Raw genomic sequence first — 25265 nt, forward strand, 5'->3', positions numbered from 1 at the left:
TTGTAATTATATAAAAGGAGTTTGGTTATTATCTTTTACTACTTTTTAAAAAAATAATGCACAAATCTGCAATTTGCAGCATTTTTAAATATCAAAATGTTTTTCTTTGGGACAGTAATAAAATATATAAAAAAAATATTGGGTAACAGTACTTTTATGTTTATTAGGGTATAAACTCTTTCAAAAAAAATTCTGTAAAATTACCAAATTTTTTTTCCTCAATTGGATAGCGCGCATACCCACGTTAATTAAAAAATAGTCCTGATCGTGCGATCATTTTCTCTAAAAAAATAATTTTTGATATAGAGAGCTACCTTGAGATGGGCTGGGCAACCCCTTAATCCTACGCTTCAGTGGTTTTTCTTTCTCCAAGTTTTCTTTGGGTATACTGTTCTTTGCCAGATGACTGGTTGTTGGCTGGCTGGCACTTGCTGCCTGACTCCTGGAATGTTTTATGGAGTTTTCTATAACTGCTATGGAACAGAAGACAAAACGAGTCAATAATACTCTACACACAACAATGGAACATTATTTACACAAATATACTAAAATATATGCAGAGTAAGATTTATGAAGCCATATAAAATTTAGGGAACAATGTTTACTGCTAAGCAGAGGCAGCGTTAAATTTGCCCCTTGGACCAGTGTCCCTGATGCAATCTGAGTGGCATGCATTCCTCTGATTCCTGCCTGGAGTCAATGAATTCAGAGCAGCCATTACTGCCATATATTTTACATCAAATTGGCTCGGCACTGTTTAAAGATTAAGATGAAGTCTTGGTCAGCCACAAGAGAAGCCACAGTACTGCAGCTGTAATGCCTTTTTGGAAAGCGCAATATTGAGGGAAAAAATAGGAATAATGCTGGACCTTCTAACAGACATAATTGCAGCAAATCCCATAAAAAAGGTTGCCCGTACTCCTTGATTTTTCTAGTTCCTGCTGCTCAGTGGTTCAATCCGCTCAAACGTGATATACAAACAGCATGTAATGTGTATCTACACTTGACATGACTAAGCAGAATAAATTGTTGGTACACATTTGAGACCACTACCTCTTCACATCCTTAGCTTCACTAAACCAGAAGGACTCCTTCCCCCCCCGTATAAAAATCTCCACACCCGAATTTAATGCATCTAAGGGCCTGATTCAGAGTTGTACGCTATGAGCATCACTGCTCCGTCTTTGGGCGCAGCAACGATGCCAAAATATACTAATGCAGTAGGTGATGTCTGAAGAAAAAAAAAGATGCCTCCTGGCGGCATTGCAGATCCGATGATACAGCATAAGATGGTCGCAGTCATCTGACAGCTGTAACTGCTTTATTGGGAAGACTTAATCTGTGTTTGAAGGCAGACCCTGACCTCGTTCCGCCTACAAAGCAGGGGCAACACAAGAACGTTTTGTAAAAGGGTCAGTGTCGCAGTCTTCAAACAGTCCCATGTCAAACATGCTGCAGCTTAGGAGGCACTGTGAGTGATCTTGCAAGATCCATTCTGCACATGTGTAGAACGGGTAATGCACACTAGCAGTTCTCCTGCCATCAGACTTGCACACAAACCCGAGAGTTTGCATACAAGTCTGAATCAGGCTTTAAGTTCATACAGAAGGGCTCCAAATCAAACTTGGTTTTAACCATTTCAATTACAGGTTGAGTCTCCCATATCCAAATATTCCGATATACGCATTTCTGGAGAATGACAGATAGTGACACCTTTGCTTTCTGATGGTTCAGTGTATACAAACTTGATTTAAGGCATGAAATTATTAAAAATATTGTATAAAATTACATTCAGGCTGTTTGTATAAGGTGTATATGAAACAAATGAATTTCATGTATGTACAGAAACTGTGATGCACAAAATTATTAAAATACTGTATAAAATTACCTGCAGAATTACCTGCAGGCTGTGTATAAAGTGTATATGAAACAAATGCATTCTGTGTTTAGATTTGGGTCCCACTCCAAAGATATTTCATTATGGTATGCAAATATTCCAAAATACGGAAAAATCCGATATCCTGTCATTGTATTTTTCAATTTAGTTTAAGGTATTTAAATACAATTTTAAACAGCGGCTGTATAAAAAAAAACAAAAAAAAAAAAAACTTCAAACTCCTCTACAAATGCATTTATGCAAAACTGCACAGTAATTCACGTAAGTCAATATTTTCTATGAATGAACACACTGCCTGATTCAGAGATTTACGTAAAACCAATATTTACGTAAATCTCCAATGTTTAACCTTCTGTGAACCAGGTGAAAAAAAATTAACATGGCAAACCATGTATGGTGGTCTCATACCCAATGATATACTTCACCATAAGTATAATAATTTAGAAAGACATTAAAACCGACTGTCATAACATCTATTCTAGTCCCTTAAGGTATAAAATTAAAACAAATAAAAAATGGAATACATTCTTTAATCTTTAAAACAAGAAAACAAAAAAATAAAGTGTTTTTTACAAACTGAAGTTACACGTCTAACTTTTTCGAAAAAGATCTTTACAACACATTTGAATCACAATCGTTATAAAAATTAAACTTCTGAATATTTTGAAATAATTAAGATAAACTTTAGCTCAGTCTTAATGCTTACATCAAAACATGCAGAACCAGGTGGGGAATTAGATGCTCACGCACTTTCCGCATGTGTACTCGCTGTGCTAGCGCGCTCGCAGCACTAAACTGCCGTCATTACACAAACTGGCAACATTGCAACTCCAGCTACAGGAAACGGCAACTAGAGCGCAGTATTTTTTTTTAACAGTTATAGGAGTTTAAATCTTGTTGGGGTATGTCACACCCCACCTATTTCACTGAAGGTTAATGATCTGCACATGTGCAGGAGCCGCACTACGCATGTACAGATCTGGTCGTGCGACTTTGGTCGCAGTGCCCCAAAAGTCACAGCATGATTGACATCCTTTTGGCATTTGGGGGCGGCAACGGGGAGCATTCCAGAAAACGGGCGTCGGCCCTGTTTCCGGAGCGTGCCTAAGCCAATGGTTGCATCCTTGGAAGTAGCTTATTGGTGCGGTCCCTACGCACTGAGGACATGAACCGGATTATGCGGGTTGTGCAGCTGGTAATAGGTATGCCCAGCCTATAATATCACACAGAGAAATAACAATATCATATGCTCTGACCCTATGTATTGGATGCAGAATGGTAGCTCATATACAGTGCTTTGCAAAAGTATTCAGTTTTCATGTTTTGTTGCCTCACAACCTGGAATTAAAATGGATTGTTTGAAGGTGTGCAACATTTCATTCACAGAACATGCCTACAACTGTGAAGAAGTTGTGTTTTTTTTTATATTGTGAAACAACATTTAGGACAACATAAGAGAAAACTTCAGTGTGCATAACTATTCACCCCCATAAAGTCAGTACTTTGTCAAGCCACCTTTTGCAGCAATTACACCTGCAAGTCGCTTTGGCTAAGTCTCTATGAGCTTGCCACATCTTGGCCCTGGAATTTTTGCCCATTACTCAAGGCGAAACTGCTCCAGCTCCTTCATGTCGGATGGTTTCCACTTGTGAACAGCAATCTTCAAGTCTGACCACAGATTCTCAATTGGATTGAGATCTCGACTTTGACTAGGCCATTCCAACACATTTAAATGTTTCCCCTTAAGCCACTCGAGTGTTACTTTAGCAGTATGCTTCGGGTCATTGTCCTTCTGGAAGGTGAACCTCCGTCCCAGTCTCAAATCACAGGCAGACTGAACCAGGTTTTGCTCAAGAACATCCCTGTATTTAGCACCATCCGTCTTTCCCTCGACTCGAATCAGTTTCCCAGTCCCTGCTGCTGAAAAACATCCCCACACCATGATGGTGCCACCACCATGTTTCACTGTGAGGATGGCGTTCTTGGGGTGATGGGATGTGTTAGGTTTGCGCCAGACATAGCATTTTCCTTGGTGGCCGAAAAGTTAAAATTTTAGTCTCATCTGACCGGAGCACCTTCCTCCATACATTTGGGGAGTCGCCCACATGCCTTTTGGCAAACTCAAATCGTGTCATCTTATTTTTATCACTAAGTAATGGCTTTTTTCTGACCACTCTTCCATAAATCCCAGCTCTATGGAGTGTACGTCTTATTGTGGTCACATGCACAGATACACCAGTCTCTGCTGTGGAACTCTGCAGCTCCTTCAGGGTTACCTTTGGTCTCTGTGCTGCCTCTCGGTCCGAAAGGACCAAAAAGTAGAGCGACACGACAGAGCGCTCAAGTCAGACACTCGCCGAAGCAATAGCCAGAAGAAAAGTAGCCTTCCACGTGAGCCAACGAAGGCCCACCGAATCCAAAGGCTCTAAGGGAGGTGACTGAAGAGCCTGAAGCACCAGGCATCCACCGGAGGAACAAACGGAGGCTGCACGTATAGAACTCCCTGAAAGAGTACAAACATCCGGCATCAAGGCAATCTGTCTCTGAAAGAGAACTGAAAGGGGCGAGACCTGTACCTTTAAGGAAGACATACGAAGACCCAAATCCAGGCCGGTCTGTAGAAATGAGAGAAATCGGGAAAGCCGGAAAGATCTGGGTTTAAAACCTCTGGAAGAACACCAGAAGAAAGCGCGCAATATCAGATGATAAAGTTTGGCAGAAGGAGGTGTCCGCGCATTTAATATGGTGCGAATGACTGACTGCAAAAAAACTTTAGCTCTCAAGATGGATGACTCAATTAGCCACCCCTTTAAAGCGAAGAGTGTCAGATCTGGGTGGAAGCACAGGCCCGGAGACAGACGTGGAGGAAGACGCAGTGGGGCGTCGACAGAGAGGCTCAGAAGACCTGCGTAGCAAGCCCTCCACGGCCAATCGGGAGCTATCAGAATCAAGGTGCCGCCTTCCAACTTGAACTTGCGGAGAACACTCGACAGAAGTGAGATTAGAGGAATATGTGAGATTGAAAGTCCACCGAACCATCAAGGCATCCACCAGAAGAGCCCCCGGGTCTCTGGTACGAGATCTGTACCATGCGGTTGTACAGAGACACCATCAGATCAACTTCCGACAAGCCCCAACGATGAACTAGGAGCTGAAAGACGTCCGGATGAAGGGCCCACTTGCCAGAGTAGACGTCTTGGAAACTTAGAACGTTTAGAAAGTCCACTTCCCAATTGTGGACCCCTGGAATGAAAACTGCCAACAGAGCGGGAACATGATGCTCCCCCAACAAAGGAAGAGTTGTTCACTGACCTGGACTGGGCGATGCTGAAGGAATTGCTGAGCCTGGCAGTCTCCTGCAGACCGCTCGAAGTTCCAGGACATTGATCAGGAGACTGCTCTCCTGAGCCGTCCACTGACCCTGGAAGGACTGCTGGCAGGTTACAGCTCCCCACCCACAAAGATAGGCATCTGTGGTGATAAGGACCCAGTCCAGAATCCGGAAGGGAAGGCCCATGTCGAAGTGGGAGCTCTGGAGCCACCACGCAAGGGAGAGACTAACCTCCCGAGAGAGCGCGATTGTCTGCAACTTGATCTGGACATGGGATTTGTTCCGATGAGTCAGAATCTCCACCTTGGAGAGGCCGGGAGTGAAACTGGGCGTACTCCACCATGTCGAAGGTGGAGACCAGAGATCCCAGGAACCACATGCAGGTGTGAAATGACACCCGGCGATGAAGTAAGAACCCTTGTATTCTGTCCTGTAAATCCTGAATCTTGTCCACTGGGAGAAACACTCTCTGAAGCCATGAATCCAACAGGGCCCCCAGGTGGATCACCTCCTGGGCCGGAGTCGGAGGACTTCTTCCACTTGATGACCCACCCGTGTGACTATAGAAGACCTATTGTGAGGCGAAGGTGCTCCTTAAGCATATCTGGAGATCTGGCTAAGATAAGTAGATTGTTCAGGTAAGGGAGAATTCTGATACCCTTGTGCTGCAAGTGAGCTGCCATGACCTTTGCGAACACACAAGGAGAGATGGAAAGACCAAAGGGCAGGGCCCAAAACTGGTAGTACTCTTTTATTGCAAACTGGAGGAAAAGCTGGTGACTGAGCCGGAAAGGCACATGTAAATAAGCATCCAGGATATCTAAGGAGGTCATGAAATCCACAGATTCCAAGGCCGAAATGATGGAGCGCAAAGACTCCATACGGCACTTGGGGGACCCGCAAATACTTGAGGGATTTGAGGTTGAGAATTGGGCGGAAGGAGCACTTCGGCTTCTGAACCAAGAAAAGATTGGCGTAGAAGCCAGAGCCCCTCTGCTCCTGAGGGACAGGGACTATTACCTTGGAGGCTAGCAGAGAACAAATTGACTCCCGCAGCACTTTTGTTTTTCCAGGAAGGCCTGTGGTAAAAAAACCTGTGGCGGGAGTCTCCTGAAAGTCAAAGCGTAGCCCTGCGAGACTACGCCACAAACCCAGGTGTTCAAAGCGGTTGTCATCCAGACGTCGGAGAAAAGCAGAAGCTGGCTTCCCATGCTGGGGTCCCCCAGGGAGAGGCCTGCCCCATCAATCGGTAGGCCAGGGCTGCTCGCTTCTGGGCTTGGAGGTCTTAACGGAAGAATTCTGGAACCTAGAAAGAAAAACTGCCCCTTGTGGGCGAAAGGAGGATGCCCGAGTTCTAGGGGCTGCTGCCGAAGGTAGAAATGCTGTCTTGAAAGCCAGCCACTATTTTATCCAATTTTGGTCCAAATAGAACGTCACTGGAATAAGGAAGGGCCTTCTTAGGGTCTGAGTCAGCGCATCAGGAGCGCAGCCAGACACAGAAGAAGCTGACACTTTGGAAGTTAAGATGCCGGTGTCAAGAGCCGCTTCATCTAGATAAGAAACGGCCTGCTTGATATGTGCCACCAGAGGTAATAGCTGGTTGCCATGGGCCCCCGGACATAAGGTCCTCCCTTCCAGGGCGTGTGCTAATCGCCTTAGCCACCCATGCAAACACCATGGCCGAACGTGCAATTGCACCTGCATGTGTATAAATTCCCTTAAGGAAATTTTCCGACTTCCTGTCCCTCGGATCCTTGAGGGAAGCTGTATTTGAAATAGGAAGGGTAGAACTTTTGACGGGCAATGTGCGCATCCACAGGAGGAGGAGACTCCCATTTGCTATGCTCCTCGGCAGAGAGCGAGTAAAAGGACACAATGCGCTTGGAGACCCGAAACCACCTGTTAAGAACGATCCAAGCTTCAGCTAGTATTTCCTCATACTGTTTAGATTTAGGAAACTCCACAGACCTTTTTCTGACGTTTGAAAACCGGCACCTTTGGTCTAGGAGCCAGTTCCTCGTCCTCAATAGAATGGATCGATCTGACTGCCCTAAATAAGGCAACAATATCCACTTGAGGGAGAGGCTCCTCCTGAACAGACAGTGTCATCCTCAGAGGCAATCAGAAACCTCAACTATCTGGGGGATAGAGCTCTCACGCCTGGACAGTCTGCATCCAGAAGTATGGTACCCATCCAGCATTTGTTGAAAGGAGGCAGACACCTGTTCTAAGCCCTGCACAGATTGTGAGAAGGTGCTCATCCATGGGGGTTCCAGCGCAGGCAGCTTCAAATGAGGCTGCATAATAGGGGCGGCTTGGACCCCGAAAGTAGGAAGGATAGGCGCGGGAGCTGTAAGGTGATCCACCAACTGCGACATTACCTGCAACAAGTTGGCTGCCCATGTCGGTTCCTAGCTGGAAGCAGTATATGGGACATTTCGCTGCATGCCAGAGCAACACAAGATACAGAGGCCGTCCTGGGCCACATCCTGTGGGGACAGACCGGCAGAACAAGATCTACATGAACGCAGCAAAGGAGCCTCCATCTCCTTTGGTGCTTTGTTCTTGGAACAAAGAAAAGTCCCGTACATCTAGTTATATAACAGGGGTGTGCAATAGGGAAAAGTGCACTGAATGTAGGGCTACACAAATTTAACTTAATTTGAGTGGGGCAACAGAAGGGGAGTTAAACCCTTTCATAGCTATAGAAAAACAGACAATAGTGTGAAAAATGAGAACAAGCACAGAGTCGCATTCAATGCAATAATAGTAACAACAATAATATGCAGATAATGCTCAACAATCCAACCCCAGTCGGCTGGATGGATAACCTGACCTGAGGAGGGGAATACAGTGAGACAGGAGCCAAACCTCTCTGAAGACTAACTGCAGGCAGCACAGCTCTGAAATGGCTGCTTAGCATTTGCCCAAGGGAGGAAAGAGGAGGAGAAGGAGTAAACCCATGGCAGGAAGCCTCAGTGAGGAATCACACCATGGAACGAGGGAGGGGCTAACGGGTAGAGCCTACCTCCCCCTGCTGACAGATGACCCAGGGCATGGCCACCCAATATTATAGTGAAGGGCCGCTGAGCTCTGCAGACCCCTGCCACCTTGCACGCCTGCTTGTCAGCACCGCCGGTGGTCTCCAGGTGATAGGTGCGCTTGAGCTGATGTTGCATCTGGCTGCGACTGGGGTCCTCCATGTGCAGAGAGCCTTTGTACACTGCTGTGTGAGAACACGTAAATATTGCCGCCGCTGGTATATGTATTGATATGCTCACCTGTGGCTTCACAAATTCAAGTGACACTGTAGAAAGACACCGCATGGGTCGTAGATTCTTCGATAATCGGACTTCTGAGTAGACCGATGGTCGTGGAGAATGGCGACGTGTGCCAAAATGCCAGCCCATGTTATGTGGGCACTGGATCGCAGATGCAGAGTGTGACCCTCCCCAAAAATGGTCACAACACGCCTGCATTTTTGCAGCCACTACCTCCCCAAATAGTTGCCCGATTGTCAACCACCCTGCATTAACACAGTCACTGCAAGTGACTACAGTAATAGACTTTTACACATGCACCGTGCGACTCCGACACATGCGCAGACTGCAGAATCTCAGTCATCTACGTAAACAATGAATAGGAATAGCGTACATCTCTACATCACACCCACACTTTTTTTTAAATGCACTTCAACATTCAGTTACAGTGGATGAATACATCATACACTATCCCGAGCATTTGAATATTTATGTAAGGTATTGCACAAGAAACAGTATAGAAAAAGTGGTGTTGCCAATAGCAACCAGATGTTTGTTTTCATTGTAATGAGATGCTTTGGACACCATCAATTTTTCTACAGCACAACACTGATTAGCAACTGGTAGCCCACAAACAGCCAGCCTGGTAAGCCTTCACCTGTGGCCCCAAATTTATAAAGCTGCTGCTCTATCTCAGAGCTGAGTCCACAGATGAAGTGGTCTGTGAAAGTAGCTGATTGAAGGAAGTTGCTTCTGCATCATGTAACTACAGAAGAAGAATGGGGACACGGGTCTGTACCATAAACTCCCTTCCGTCTCTGGGGTAAAAAGTGTTAAGGGAAGTAGACATTTGAGCAAGGTTATATTTTGGTAATTGTTGATTAGGGATCATTAGTTGAATAGTGGTAGTTATTAATGTGGTAGGCCACTGGTGCTCACAATTGAGAGTTAGGAAGCATGGTGAGTTCTTAGTGACATATAAGCAGTATTGTACTTGTAGTATGTAGGGGCATTTTGTGGCAAGGGGGGTCTAAAGGAATGTGGATGAACTATGGATGAAGTTTCGGGGTCTGAGGGGCATGTGGAGAGAATTAAACATTTTGTGGTCTTTTTCTGTATTTGTGAGATTAAGGGTAATATATATGATTCTCTTGAAGGAGAAGGACACATTGGTCTACAACATAAGAAAATTGGATGAATTATGAAACCAGCCTAATGAAAGGGCTAAGGCCACTTCTCTATTTGTCAAAGTGGATTGACCCTCTTATGCCACAATTTATAATATTGCAATCAGGCACATAGAGAGGGTGGGGTAACGATACATATGCAATTCCTAATGTTAAACAAGTTATAATCCCACCTATTTCATTCAAGATCTTAACACCCCCATACATCAGCAATGGATCGCTGCGTTCCTGCTACCCGTCATGGATGTTGGATTTCACAGATATGCCAATCACTAACAAAAATGATAGTGATTGGCACATCGGTGAAATTTAACATGTAGAATTTTACAGATCCTGCAATGGATCGCAGATCATCAATGGCAGCCGGTCGGCTTTTCCGACAGGCGGATCAGCGTTTCCGATCCGATCGTAGGATCGGACGCCTGATTAATGGGGGTCTAAAGTTAAAAGAACCTATTCTCCATATGTAAAACTTCACTAGTTTGTAGTTATTTTCCTAGATAAGGAAGAAAGGTTTTATTTTTGTATAGATAGTGAATCCTTAAAGACAACATACCAGACTTTCCTGGAATTGCAGCATTATTAGGCCGCGTAACCACGAGTTTAGTTGTTAAAGATGTAGACGGTTGATCAGCAACAGCTGGCTCTATGTGACGCCTATAACTTCGCGTTCGAGCCACAGGACTAGACTCTGCCCCCTTGCCATTTATCAGCACTTTTTGAGCCAATAAACGTTGGGGTGCTGGTCCTGGAGACATCACTGTAGTTTCTTGTTTGGATTGATGCCTTACATATTTTCTTTTCCTTTCAGGGCTAAAATAAAAAGTATGCAGATATAAGACTGGAGAGATCAAAGAGTTTAGGTGGAAATTGCATCACACAAAACTAAAAATACCACACTATATGAAAAGCATTTTACTGTCCACATAATATTGTCAATTTATATTGGCTACCGCAATGCCTGCATGATTATAACACCCTACATGAACGGTTACTGAATAAGGTTTCTGGAAATACCTGGATGCTGTGCTGCTGCTAGAAGAGCTGCTGCGATTCCGTCTCTTCTTGCGTTTGGTTAATGTGTTCCTCTGATGAAACTTGATAGCAGACTGATAATCTGACAATATGGTGCTAACACGTTCCTCAAAGAATGCAGAGAGCCGCAAACTCATGCTGTATATCTAGTGGAAACCGAATGCATTGGTTTAAACGATCTAAATATTTTTATATAAAAATCCACATACAACCTACAAATAGAAACAGGTTTATTTCAAGTTATGCTTCTAGCCTTGTACAGCTTGCATATTAATACTCAGTTATGGACAGTTTAAGCTATGTGGCAGATTCCACTTCCCACAGTCTTCTACATGCTGCGAGACATGGTTTCTTCAGTACCATCAGCGCAATGTGCCTTGTGCAAATGTAAAATCAGTGTGTAAAGTGATTAAAGTGTGCAATACAGAATAAGGGGATTTTGTCTTACCTGTAAAATCTTTTTTTCTACTTCAGGGTCCATAGGGTATCCACAGGATACCTTGGGGTATAGGTGTGACGTCAGTCATCGGGCACCAAAGAGTTAAGCTTTCAGCCTCCCAGGATGCACTAGGTCCCCCTCCTATACCCCGCCCCCGAGCCAAGGCATCTCAGTTTCGTTTGGTGCCCGGCCGTAGTCGGAGGCACCTGCTAGAGGGGGGCTTAGAAGAGCCCCTGAAGCTTTTTCTTCATGCAGCTGTGGCTGCACATCTGGATGAACAGCATGGACAGTCAGTCCTGCCGTCCATGCTGTCTTCCCTACAACCCGCCGGTACCAGAATGCCGGTACTGATCCGGGGATGCTGGTGGACATCTGGGGTCACAGCTAGCGGTGACCCCAGATGTTCCGGACCATGGCCGGATTCAAGGGGGACAGAGGTAAGAAGCGGGGTCCCACATGGTCCTAAGTCCCCAGGCAGGGGGCTCCCTGGGGACTGGCTGCAGCGTGGAGCCAGGCGACCAACCTGCGCTTCCACTACCCCCTGCAGCAGAGCGGTAGCGCTGCGGCGTCCCAGGGGTTAAATGCATGCCAGGGGAGCGCGCCTTCCCTGTCTCACAGCCGGCGCCTCCCCCGCTGCACACAGCCCTCTCTGCACTGTGCTGACTGGCCCTGTGTCAGCGCTCCTCCCCCAGGCCAGCCTTCTCTCTGCTCCTCGGTGGCCATCTTTTCTGAAGCATGGTGAACGCTGCTGGAAGCCTGCATTGGAAGCATCGTGGTCTGGGTCCCCCCGCATAACTCTCCTCCGCTGTGGTCAGGCCTGTGTATGCAGCGCTGTGTCCTACCAGGCCCTGTGTCTGTGTAGTTGAGTGATCAGCGCTGTTAGTGCAGGAATTGTTATTTCTCTGCATTGTATGTGACTGTGCTAGCGCTGCTGCCTGTAACTTTTTTTCTAAACTGTCAGCTTTATACTGTCGCTGTTTTTTCTGCTAAGCCCTTGCGGTGCGGTACTGCAGGGTGGTCTCTCGCCTCTTAAATATATAATTGGTGAGAGGGGTCACATACGTGGTGCCATCATGTCTGAAAGTGATTTTCTCCTCCGGCTACAGTGTACTACGTGTAAAGTACCGTTAGCGGAGGGGGGGGGGGGTAGCGCGGAGGGCCTCTGCCGGCAGTGTTTGTCTATGGCGCGGCCTCTTACGGTTACTGCACCGGTACAGGAGCCGCCCTGGGCTTGTTTCGCTCAAGCGCTTACAGCCTTAGTGGGCCAGTTAGCTCCGCAGCCCGCGTTTACACCGATGGGTTTGTCCCAGCAGTCAGTGGTGTCGTCACCCATGCAGGGTTTCCCACGACAATTGGTGGTACCCCACAGTCTCCCTATTTCCCCGCTCCCGGTTTCTCAGGAGCCAGCGTGGGTTAACTCCCTGACGAGTTCTGTACAGCACTTGTCGGATGTGTTGCAAGGGGAGTCTGTGATGCGGCCGCATAAACGGCCGGTGGCGTCTCTGTCGGCTCCTTATGAGGATGACGAGGGGACGTCTGATGATGGGGAGATTCTGGATCCTTACGATCAGGAACCTCTCCGTGCTAAGGACGCTGATGCTAAGTCCAAAGTATATATTCCTGGACTTATTCGGGCGGTCCGCACAGCCTTGGTGATTGAGGACGAAGTTCCCCCAGCGGCTAAATCTAAGTATGCCTTTTTCAAAGATGTGAAGGGCGATGCCACAGTCTTTCCACTTTCGGGTCAGTTGGTGGACCATTTAGAGGAGGCGTGGAAACAGCCTGGCAAAAGATACCAGCCGCAGAGACACCTGGCGGTGGCTTATCCGTTCGCGGATAATTATTTTGCAAAGTGGGAATCCCCTCCACAAGTGGATTCTCACGTGACCAGTCTTGTCCGTAGTGCCACATTGCCGATGCCATCCATGTCCTCCCTTAAGGATGCTACGGACCGCAAGGTGGAGATCTGCCTGAAGTCCGCTTATTCCCTTGCGGGGGGGGCAGCACGGCCGGCTATGGCCATTTGCTGGGTTGCCAGAGCGATGGAGCGCTGGGCGGATTCATTAGAGGCTTCTTTTGATTCCGACTGTCCGGCCGAACAGGCAGAGTTGATTGGCAATCTCCGTGATTCGGCCACCTACATCAACGAGGCGGCCCTAGACATTAGTACTCTGGTGTCTAGGATTTCTTCAGCAGCGGTAGCTGCTCGTCGCACCTTGTGGCTGCGATCCTGGAAGGCGGACGCAGATTCCAAAAAGGATACTGCTTTGGGACATCCCCAAGGTATCCTGTGGATACCCTATGGACCCTGAAGTAGAAAATATGAGATATGGTAAGAACTTACCCTTGTTATCTCTATTTCTACGAAGTCCATAGGGTTCCACAGGACTCCCGCCCTGTCGCACCTGTGCTGCAGATGGGCTTTGCTCTGGTCACCGGTTTTCCGTCTCCCTCTGGTGAGAATGTGATTCTTGTATGTGTCCAGATCTTTGTTCTCTCTCTTCCTTCTCCTCCTCCGGCCTATGGCTTGGTAACTAACTGAGATGCCTTGGCTCGGGGGCGGGGTATAGGAGGGGGACCTAGTGCATCCTGGGAGGCTGAAAGCTTAACTCTTTGGTGCCCGATGACTGACGTCACACCTATACCCCAAGATATCCTGTGGAACCCTATGGACTTCGTAGAAATAGAGATAAGGATAAGTTCTTACCATATCTCATATTTTTCTGAGTCCATGGGGGACACTGGGGTATAGGGTGAGCTGCAGGAGCCTGGGCAGCAAGGAGTTAACTTCTTTTCAAGAGGAACAGGTTCCTCCTCCCCTATACCCTGCCTGGAGCCTGGGAAGTCAGTTATTCTTAACGAGCCCAAAGAACAGAGGAGAAGACTGGTACACAAACCACCAGACACAACGGGGACGATTCAATTGTTTTTTTTAAGCCTGATAATTAATGAGCGCTGGGGTGTTGCAATTCAATTGTTCTGGGCGCTCACTAATTATCGCCCTCTTCGTCCCGGGTTTAGCAGTGTAAAACGGCTAAACCAGTCTAAAGTTCTGGTCAGGGCGCGCTAACTGCTGTTAGCGTGCCCTGACCAGAGGTCATTCCCGAATGGTAAAAGAATAACCCTGGGAAACGCAGAGAGACAGCCGCTCACACTGGGGAGAACAGTCTGTGCTGCTTGAAAAGTAGTTAACTTCTTGGTGCCCAGGCTCCTGCAAGCTCACCCTATTCCCCAGTCCCCCATTGAATGAAAAATGCACAATTTCTGCCATTTATAGTCTAAAGCTGCATACACACGTAACTATTTTGTTACTAACAATTTTTTGAACAATTTTCTGTCAGATTTTTTAAAGTGTAATGAACAATTTTTTGAACTACAAACGATTTTTGTAACTTCCCTTAATGAAAATCGTTCAGTTGGTCAGTCAGAATGAACTACAAATTACAAACGGGAAAGCGCATGAACTATAATAGTTAGTTATAACTCAGAAACTGAACGATTTTTTCAAAGATTGAACGATATCGTTACAGTTAAATCGTTCAAAAAATCGTTAGTAACAAAATACCTTTACACATAAATGCTGGCTGGATGGTATTCAGCCTTTTGACCGTTTAACAAGTCAAGGTTGATTCAGTTATCTCTAACAGGAGTAGCCACCATCATTTTTTAACATTGGACTCCGTGTGAGGGAGGTTTGTTCTTCTACCTATCCACACACTGCCAGTGTGAGGGAGAAGCGTAACCCTTCTACCTTGGCTGACGTGACCCCACTAGTAGATCATAACTAGGCACCACAACAGTCTAGATCACAAGTACTGGAGCGGTAACGGAACACAAAATGACTAACACTGATCTCTTCCACACACCAGAGTAAGTACTTTTTAATCTTTTAAAATTTACATTTTCACTACCTTAAAGTATTGGTGCATGTGTGTAACTGCCCATTTAATAGTTATCTCTGAGCAATAAACACCTTTACTAAAGATCCTGTACTTAAACCTTTATTACTATGTATGATTAGGTATCACCCAATCATCTCCTGACATGTTATACAGAGTGTCCTGAGCCAGCTATTCTTCAGTCCTGATACAATGACAGTGGTCAGGATGATCCAGTAAATAAGGTTCTGCAGCAACTTAAAACCACATAGATACAAACTGTCCCAGGTGACTAATAAAGGAGCCCGGTAGTAGCAGCAACTATTTTCCTAAAACAGGACACCACATTAACAGTTTACACGTACAGTCAGGTGAGTGGCTGTTGGCCAAGCAGTAAAAGAGGAAATGGCAGGTTAGAGTCTAAGGGGTCTATGTACTAAGCCGTGAAGAGAGAAAGTACAGCCAGTAAATTGACAAGAACTGATTGGGTGACACCATCTCTATCCACTTCATATCTCTCCAAGGCTTTACCTCTCTCCAAGGCCTAGTACATAGACCCCTTATTGACAACCCCATATTTTGTTAAACTGCAGAAAGAGTGGCAAAGTAAGACCAGACTCTCTCAATCTCTAATTTCCATCAAACTACAGCTCATAACACATGCTTTGGGAGAACACCCATCAAAAGTGGGACAAAAAGGAGAAGTCTACATTTTAGGTGAAATGTTTTACAAACTAGCCACATACTCTTGCTACCTCTTACTTTACCTGTCATATTTAGGAGGGTCAGATTTGTGTAAGAAAGGGACTGCCATGGCTAAAGATATGGTGTAGCAGGGATTAGATCTTATTTTGTGAAGTTTTCTAGGCAAAAAAAAAACTTTAATTCATCGTACAGCTTCAACTGTATGTCAATCTCCTCTGTCTGCCTTGTATAATATCAAAGTGTGAAAAGAGGTTGTGGATTACTCGCATTGAAAAGACCTCTGTATATATCGGACTCTGAAATAACTAAATTGACCTGTTTACAGCAGAACAATAGTGTCTATAAGAGAATGTATGAAAATATTAAAATTAAGAGCCAATATAAACGGCTTTGTAAGGCAAAAACCATACCTATTTGCTCACTCAGATGACCAATTTTGCTATATTTATATCTGATAGATTGCAGTATGAGAGAGATTAGTTTATCCATATACCATGCTGTAAAGTAAATGAGTGGCATATGGAAAAAGTATTATAAAATTAAATATATCTTATGATCAATTTGAAATTCAACAAGAAAACCTGCATGTCTGGAAAAATAATGTAGCCCCCTGCCCCCCACCAGGATGCCGTCATAATCCCGGCGAGTGGGATACCGACGCCGAAATCCCAACCTGTCAGAATCCCAGAGCCGGAATCCTGAAGGAAGGTGGTTGGGTTAGGCACCGGTCGGAGGGGTGGAGGGCGCTGGATGAGTATGGGGTGCATGGAGGGAGAAGTTAGGTTTAGGCACCTGGGGAGGGAGGGTTAGGGGTAGGGAGAGGAGCAAGGTCGGTATCCTAACCATGTTGGGATGCCGGCTTGGGGATTTTGACCGCTGGCATACAATTCCCAAAACCCCCCTTCTAACACCCTCCTTTAGAAAGATACATGTATATTAATAAAAAACAAACCTTTGATCTTTTGCTTGGTGTGTATGACTTTGAATTGCTGAAAATAAGCCTCACATCCTTGCACAGTTCCGAGGGAGACTCATAATTTCCAGCCTCCAATATTTCTCTAACTGTACCAAAATCCATTGGAGTTTCAATGATGTCTCGATAGTCCTGAAAATGTACAGATTATATATAGTCAGGTAAGCATAATGAATTAAGGGCCTCATTCAGACCCACTCGCAAGCGGCTGTCCGCTCGCAAGTGGGTCGATGGTGTGCACTGCGCATGCGCCAGACGCGATGAGCGAAGGACTTTCCTTCGCTCGTTGTGTCTGATCAAAGGGAGCGTGCTGTCGATGTTGATTGACAGCACGCCCCCTTTGGTGGGCGTGCCTCCCAGATGGGGGCGTTCCCAAGGGAACGCCTACCGTCAGAAGCCGGCCCACTGACATCACTAGTGATGTCAGTGGGAGTGATTTTGGCTCTGATAGAGCCAAAATCACTCCGGGCCTTGCGGTTGAGAAACTCAACTGCAGGCTCAGACTCGCAGTGGCGATGGCCGCGATCGTCAAGACCATCGCGGCCATCAACCTGCACGCTCGTATAGGCTGTGGGTGGTGACCCACAGCTATACGAGCATCCAGGAGGACGCTCCATAATTATGGAGGTGGGCCCTGATTCAGAGCGAGCACTCTGGTCAGAGCGTCCGGCTCTGAATCAGGGCCTAAGTCTTGAATAATAACAGTTAAAGCTTGTTTTAAAATTTCTATATGTTAAACAATTCTGAAAGGCACCATTGACATTCTACAGGACAACCGTTCAACTGAAAGAGCGACGTTTCCTTTATTACAGAGGTTATCAATCTTCAGTTCATGCTTTCCAGGTCACCTAGCAGGTGCACAGGAATACTCATTACGCACTGACAGTTTTAAAGTTCCACTGGTGGAGCCAATTATTTCACTTGTGATTCTGTAAGGAGACTTGGAAAACATGCACAGTTTGGGGTATTGAGGACAGAGTTTGAGAACCTGTGCTCTATTATAACACAAATGTGTTCACTATTTTACTCAAAACTGGACCAAGGGAGGCAAATTTTACAGGGGACCAGGTACTGCCAGTGTGCTCTCAAGCCTACAAAAATTACGTCCAAAATTGCACACTGCCTTTTGCCTTACAGAGGCAACATGTAGCCATTTACTCTGACAAAGCAACATCTAGCTTCTGTATGTGCAACCCTCTTCTCCTGGCTTCTTTCATTGGTCCTGCCTATAAATGTGCACCATGCAGTGCCTGCGGAAGGCAATGTAAGTAGCTTCCTACATACTGTAGTAATAGAGGTGCTCAGAAGAAATCTGTGACACAAGGCAGTGGCATGAGCCTTCAGCCCACTTCTATGCCTTAACGTCCTCTTTCCTCCCTGCCCGCCCCGTACACTAGATTTCCCTACCAATTCAGTCTCATCCTTGCTTTGTGTCTGCAGAACTCTGCCCACTCTACTGAGGTATACAGAATCATGATTGATGCCTGCCGAAATGAAGTGGTGTGGGTGAACAAAGGCAGAGCCAAAACATTGAACTTAAGGATGGCAGGCAAGCACAATTTGCCTGCTGAAAGGTTATTGATCACATTTTTTATATAATAGTTATAAAATACCTCCCAACATGACCCATTACAGGACGGACAAAATGCTCTGTTCCTGGACTTCTCACTTAATTTAGGATTGCCATCACCTGTGTTGAACTATTTAATTGATAAAGGTGTTCACCACAGGTGATGGCAATCAAGAGTGAAGCCCAGAAAGAGAACATTTTGTTCCTCCTGAAATGTGTCATGTGGGGAGGTATGGTTATATTAAAGGAGGACAAACAAAAAATTCAAAACACACACAGACAAGATAATATATAGTAAATGAAGAGCAGTTTTAAAATTACATGCGGCCAAGTGTAAAATATGTGAGCCATTACATTAATTCTGCCATTGTCTGGAATTGCGCAAGAGCCATGAAGTACCATTCCTCCACAAGAAAGTCAATCAACTGGTTCCTGGCAGATGGTGGAAAATGCAGTGCCAGGCTGTGATTCCAATATATCACAACACTCAACAAGGTTTATTTCTGCGGAACCAAGACCTTTGGGAAACCAAACATGTTCTGTGGATGTGGGCATTGCCACCCCAGGGAGACTCCACACTGCCGCTTAATGATAAGCGGCAGTGTATGAGCACTGAATTTTAAAGGAATTACTGCAGCCAAGTAATGCTTGGAAAATGTGGCTGACTGTATTCAAATCAAAGGCACCCTACACTACTGGAAACAAGCACGCAAAGGTGTAAAGTGCTTTAGGTTGATGCTACAAGTAGAGAAGGATGATTTATTTCCTTCATCCACCGCTCAGTAGCCTATTGCATTTGTTCTTTGAATCATTGAACACTCAAAAAAGCATTGCCAAGTGTAATGAACAGTTATTAAAAGCAACTCTGCTAGGACCGCTTTGTGGAGTTCTCATCGGACCCCTTATGATGCAACTAGCTGCTTGCATATAGGATGACGTTACACCAGACTGCCTACTATTTTGTATTGTTGCATATTACATTCACAAAAAAGTGTGGAAAAAAGTAGCAAGGCTACTGCAATCCCAATAAAAAGCATCTCAACAGTTATGATCATATTTACTGGCATGGGCTAAAACTCACAGAGTATTCATCAAGGTCGACTGGTTGTCGAAAAGGCTCAGAATCCTCACACTGGAAAATGAGATTTAACAGCTCCTGGCACTGCTTTTTCCAAGATTGCAGATCATAAGCCTGGGCTCTGCTGCGCAGTTTACGCTTTGGCTGGCACTCCTAAAATGTATAAACAATTTTAATGTTAGTTGCAAAAAAAGATGAATGCAAAATATATTCAACATTGCCAAACTGGATTGTACGGTGGCAATAATGTACATTATTAGCACATTAATGCAGATTTATTCAGAGTGGATCAACTTTCACCTTGAATTTAGGAGGAGGGCTTTTAAGAGGAACATACCTTTGAAATTAGTATGGGTAAAAGTGATTTACAGTATATCAATTAATCTCTCTCTATTTTCTGACAGGAGCTGCTAGGTTGATATCTTCCAAATAGTATTTACAAGAGAAAAGAAAGAATAACAACAGAAGCACTATTACAATTTCACACATTAAGGACAGATAATTGTAACAGGTTAAGGAGGCAAAATAAAATAATTGCCATATAGAAAAATATGAGATATGGTAAGAACTTACCCTTGTTATCTCTATTTCTACGAAGTCCATAGGGTTCCACAGGATACCTTGGGGTATAGGTGTGACGTCAGTCGCAGGGCACCAAAGAGTTAAGCTTTCAGCCTCCCAGGATGCACTAGGTCCCCCTCCTATACCCCGCCCCCGGGCCAAGGCACCTCAGTTAGTTACCAAGCCATAGGCCGGAGGAGGAGAAGTAAGAGAGAGAACAAAGATCTGGACACATACAAGAATCACATTCTCACCAGAGGGAGACGGAAAACCGGTGACCAGAGCAAAGCCCATCTGCAGCACAGGTGCGACAGGGCGGGAGTCCTGTGGAACCCTATGGACTTCGTAGAAATAGAGATAACAAGGGTAAGTTCTTACCATATCTCATATTTTCTACTTCAGGGTCCATAGGGTATCCACAGGATACCTTGGGGATGTCCCAAAGCAGTATCCTTTAAGGGTGGGGACGCTCCTGTGCAGAAAGGAGAATCCGCCGCCCGAAGGAAGCATCCTGAGAGGCGAAGGTGTCAAACCTGTAATACCTCACGAAGGTATGGACAGAAGACCACGTAGCAGCCTTGCAGATCTGAACTGCCGAGGCACCACGTCGAGCTGCCCACGAAGGACCCACAGACCTAGTGGAATGAGCCTTCAGAGAAGGAGGGACCGGTAGGCCTTCATGAAGATAAGCTTCAGAAATAGCCATACAGATCCAGGCTGCCAAAGTTTGCTTTGAAGCAGGCCAACCCTTTTTACAGAAGCCATAGAGGACAACAAAGCGTCCGACTTCCTAAACAAAGAAGTGCGGTCAACATAAGTCCTTAAGGCCCGCACAACATCCAAAGAGGCCTCACCCACGGAAAGACCCGGTGAGTTAAAGGCCGGAACAACTATTTCCTCGTTAACACGAAACTGGGAAACAACTTTGGGAAGAAACTCGGGCCGAGTGCGGAGCACTGCCCTGTTCCCATGAAAAACCAAGAAAGGGGGTCTACAAGAAAGAGCCCCTAACTCAGAAACACGTCTGGCTGAAGCAACGGCCAGAAGGAAAACAGTCTTAGCTGTTAGCCATTTAATATCCACTGAGCCCAGTGGTTCAAACGGCGGTCCTTGGAGAGCCCTCAGGACCACAGCCAAATCCCAAGGCGCCACAGGTGGAACAAAGGGCGGCTGAATACGGAGAACACCTTGCATAAAGGTGCGCACATCCGGGATTGTAGCAATCCTACGGTGAAACCAGACAGATAGGGCCGAAACCTGTACCTTCAAAGAAGCAAGGCGAAGCCCATGATCTAGTCCCGCTTGCAGGAAGGCGAGAATCCGAGACAGACGAAACTCCCGCGGTGCATAACCTCTCGGTCGACACCACTGGAAGAACGTATGCCACACGCGATGGTATATCCTCGCGGAAGACGGTTTCCGAGCTCGTAACATGGTACGCACCACAGAGCTGGAAAACCCCCAGGACCTTAGCATGGCCGTCTCAACAGCCACGCCGCCAAAGACAGCCGAGTCAGGTCCGGGTGAAGACAAGGACCCTGAGACAGAAGGTCCGGTCGTAGCGGCAACCGCAGAGGACTGTCCACGGACAGACCCTGAAGGTCTGAGAACCAGTGCCGTCTGGGCCACGCGGGAGCTATCAACAGGAGCGTCCCTCCTTCCTGTTTGAATTTCCGGATTACCCGTGGAAGAAGGGAGACCGGAGGGAACAGGTATGCGAACCTGAACGTCCACCGGACGGACAGAGCATCCACCAGAGACGCCCCTTCGTCTCTTGTGCGAGACCCGTACACCGGCAACTTGTTGTTGTGCCGGGACGCCATGAGGTCGATTTCTGGAAGACCCCACCTGTCCACCAGTAGTTGAAAAACGTCCGGGTGCAGGGACCATTCCCCTGGATGAACGTCCTGGCGACTTAGAAAGTCCGCCTCCCAATTTAGCACTCCCGGGATGAAGACCGCTGATATGGCCGGAAGATTGCGCTCCGCCCAAACCAGGATCCGAGAGACCTCTACGAGAGCCGCCCGACTGCGAGTTCCTCCTTGCCTGTTTATGTAGGCCACGGTGGTAGCATTGTCCGACTGGACCTGCACCGGGTGACCCTGGAGAAACCGCTGTACCTGCAGGAGAGCATTGAAGACCGCACGGAGTTCCAAGATATTTATTGGAAGCTCCGCTTCTGTCGGTGTCCACCTGCCCTGGAACAAGTGTGGACCCGAAACTGCTCCCCAGCCCCGAAGACTGGCGTCCGTTGTCAACAGGACCCAATTTGGAACCCAGAACGGACGTCCCTTGTTGAGGTGGGTCGTCTTTAACCACCACGCAAGGGACAGGCGAACCTCCGGGGTGAGCACAATCGTCTGGAACTTCAGAGACTGAGGCAGCCCGTTCCACTTGGACAGGATCAGGTGCTGCAGAGGTCTGGAGTGAAACTGGGCGTATTCCACCATGTCGAACACCGACACCATGGAGCCCAGTAACCTCATCGCCGAGTGTAAGGACACCCGGCGGCTGTGCAGACAACTGCGCACCCTTGACTGTAAAGCAGAGATCTTGTCCTCCGTCACAAAGATCCTTTGCTGTCCCGAGTCCAATAAGGCTCCAAGATGCAGAATCCTCCGAGACGGGATTAGAGTGGACTTCTGCCAGTTGATTAGCCAGCCGTGCCGTTGCAGCAGTGCAATGGTCAGGTCCAAGTGGTGTAACAGGAGCTCTGGAGATCCTGCCACCAATAACAGGTCGTCCAAGTACGGCAACATGCCGACTCCTTGCAGCCGCAGAGAAGCCGCCATGACCGCCATAGCGTCCTGTATGTCCAATGACACCATGTAGTCCCCACGTTCCAGCGCCAGAATGATGGACCGTAGGGTCTCCATCCGAAACTTCGGGACCCGCAAAGACTTGTTGAGTGCTTTGAGGTTGAGAATCGGACGATATGACCCATTGGGTTTCTGTACCAAAAATAGATTTGAATAGAAACCCTGGCCCCTCTGGGAGAATGGAACAGACACTATAACTCCAGCCTGGAGCATAGTGTGCAATACCTTCCACAGCTCCGTAGCCTTGTTCCGGTCTGATGGTAGACCCGTGGTGAAGAATCGAGCCGGGGGTCTGTGCCGGAAGGAGAGGGCGTACCCGTGAGAGACCACCTCCAGAACCCAAGTGTCTGTCGTAGTGAACGACCAACACCGGGAGAACTGCAGCAGGCGGCCTCCCACCCTGGGATCCCCCAAGGGGAGACCCGGACCGTCAGGCCGCAGGCTTGTCATCTGGCTTGGGGGCCGGACGTCTGGTACTCCATGCCTGTTTCCGGGGCTTGACCGATTTCTTAGGGCCAGCCTGTCGAGGAAACGACTGTGGTTTGGGCCTGCCCTGGGCCCTAGATGACCGAAAGGACGATGGTCCAGAACCAGAAGGAGCAGCGGCCGACGGGAGACAAGCAGATTTGGCTGCCGCCAGCGTGGCCACAATCTTATCCAGATCCGGACCGAAGAGAACTTCTCCGGTAAACGGCAACGCTTCCAGACCTTTCTTGGATCTGCGTCCGCCTTCCAGGATCGCAGCCACAAGGTGCGACGAGCAGCTACCGCTGCTGAAGAAATTCTAGACACCAGAGTACTAATGTCTAGAGCCGCCTCGTTGATGTAGGTGGCCGAATCACGGAGATTGCCAATCAACTCCGCCTGTTCGGCCGGACAGTCGGATTCAAAAGAAGCCTCTAATGAATCCGCCCAGCGCTCCATCGCTCTGGCAACCCAGCAAATGGCCATAGCCGGCCGTGCTGCCCCCCCTGCAAGGGAATAAGCGGACTTCAGGCAGATTTCTACCTTGCGGTCCGTAACATCCTTAAGGGAGGACATGGATGGCATCGGCAATGTGGCACTACGGACAAGACGGGTCACGTGAGAATCCACCTGTGGAGGGGATTCACACTTAGCAAAATAATTATCCGCGAACGGATAAGCCACCGCCAGGCGTCTCTGCCGCTGGTATCTTTTGCCAGGTTGTTTCCACGCCTCCTCTAAATGGTCCACCAACTGACCCGAAAGAGGAAAGACTGTGGCATCGCCCTTCACATCTTTGAAAAAGGCATACTTAGATTTAGCCGCTGGGGGAACTTCGTCCTCAATCACCAAGGCTGTGCGGACCGCCCGAATAAGTCCAGGAATATATACTTTGGACTTAGCATCAGCGTCCTTAGTATGGAAAGGTTCCTGATCGTAAGGATCCAGAATCTCCCCATCATCAGACGTCCCTTCGTCATCCTCATAAGGAGCGGACAGAGACGCCACCGGCCTTTTATGAGGCCGCATCACAGACTCCCCTTGCAACACATCCGACAAGTGCTGTACAGAACTCGTCAGGGAGTTAACCCACGCTGGCTCCTGAGAACCCGGGAGCGGGGAAATAGGGAGACTGTGGGGTACCACCAATTGTCGTGGGAACCCCTGCATGGGTGACGACACCACAGACTGCTGGGACAAACCCATCGGAGTAAACGCGGGCTGCGGAGCTAACTGGCCCACTAAAGCTGTTAATGCCTGAGCGAAACAAGCCCAGGGCGGCTCCTGTACCGGTGCTGTAACCGTAATAGGCCGCGCCATGGACAAACACTGCCGGCAAAGGCCCTCCGCGCTACCCTCCCCCTCCGCTAACGGTACTTTGCACGTGGTACACTGTAGCCGGAGGGGAAAATCACTTTCAGACATGATGGCACCACGTATGTGACCTCTCTCACCAATTAAGTATTAAATAGGCGAGAGACCACCCTGCAGCACCGCACCGCAAGGGCTTTAGCAGAAAGAACAGGGACAGTAATAAAGCTGACAGTTTAGAGAAGAAAAGTTACAGGCAGCGCTAGCACAGTCACATACAATGCAGAGAAATAACAATTCCTGCACTAACAGCGCTGATCACTCAACTACACAGACACAGGGCCTGGTAGGACACAGCGCTGCATACACAGACCTGAGCCACAGCGGAGGAGAGGTATGCGGGGGGACCCAGACCACGATGCTTCCTTCCAGACTTCCAGCAGCGTTCACCATGCGTTGCAGAGAAGATGGCCGCCGAGGAGCAGAGAGAAGCTGGCCTGGGGGAGGAGCGCTGACACAGGACCAGTCAGCACAGTGCAGAGAGGGCTGTGTGCAGCGGGGGAGGCGCCGGCTGTGAGACAGGGAAGGCGCGCTCCCCTGGCATGCATTTAACCCCTGGGACGCCGCAGCGCTACCGCTCTGCTGCGGTCCGCTGTCCCAGGGGGTAGTGGAAGCGCAGGTTGGTCGCCTGGCTCCACGCTGCAGCCAGTCCCCAGGGAGCCCCCTGCCTGGGGACTTAGGACCATGTGATCAGCG

The 25265-nt window shown here is 47.5% G+C and overlaps 1 protein-coding gene across 1 annotated transcript in view; it reads right to left on the reverse strand.

Moving 5' to 3' along the window:
• Window positions 1–25265, reverse strand: part of PHIP (PHIP subunit of CUL4-Ring ligase complex) — a 228528-nt gene that overhangs the window by 3047 nt on the left and 200216 nt on the right. Inside the window, exons 35-39 of the mRNA XM_088471636.1 lie at window positions 19357–19506; window positions 16685–16837; window positions 10693–10856; window positions 10232–10488; window positions 315–473 (exon numbers count right to left, since the gene is read on the reverse strand). Of these exons, the coding sequence (XP_088327762.1) occupies window positions 315–473; window positions 10232–10488; window positions 10693–10856; window positions 16685–16837; window positions 19357–19506 (883 nt within the window). The remainder of the gene's footprint in view (window positions 1–314; window positions 474–10231; window positions 10489–10692; window positions 10857–16684; window positions 16838–19356; window positions 19507–25265) is intronic.

This window comes from Taudactylus pleione, unplaced genomic scaffold, assembly GCF_031769625.1.
Source record: "Taudactylus pleione unplaced genomic scaffold, aTauple2 ptg000015l, whole genome shotgun sequence".
Taxonomy (NCBI): Eukaryota; Metazoa; Chordata; class Amphibia; order Anura; family Myobatrachidae; genus Taudactylus; species Taudactylus pleione.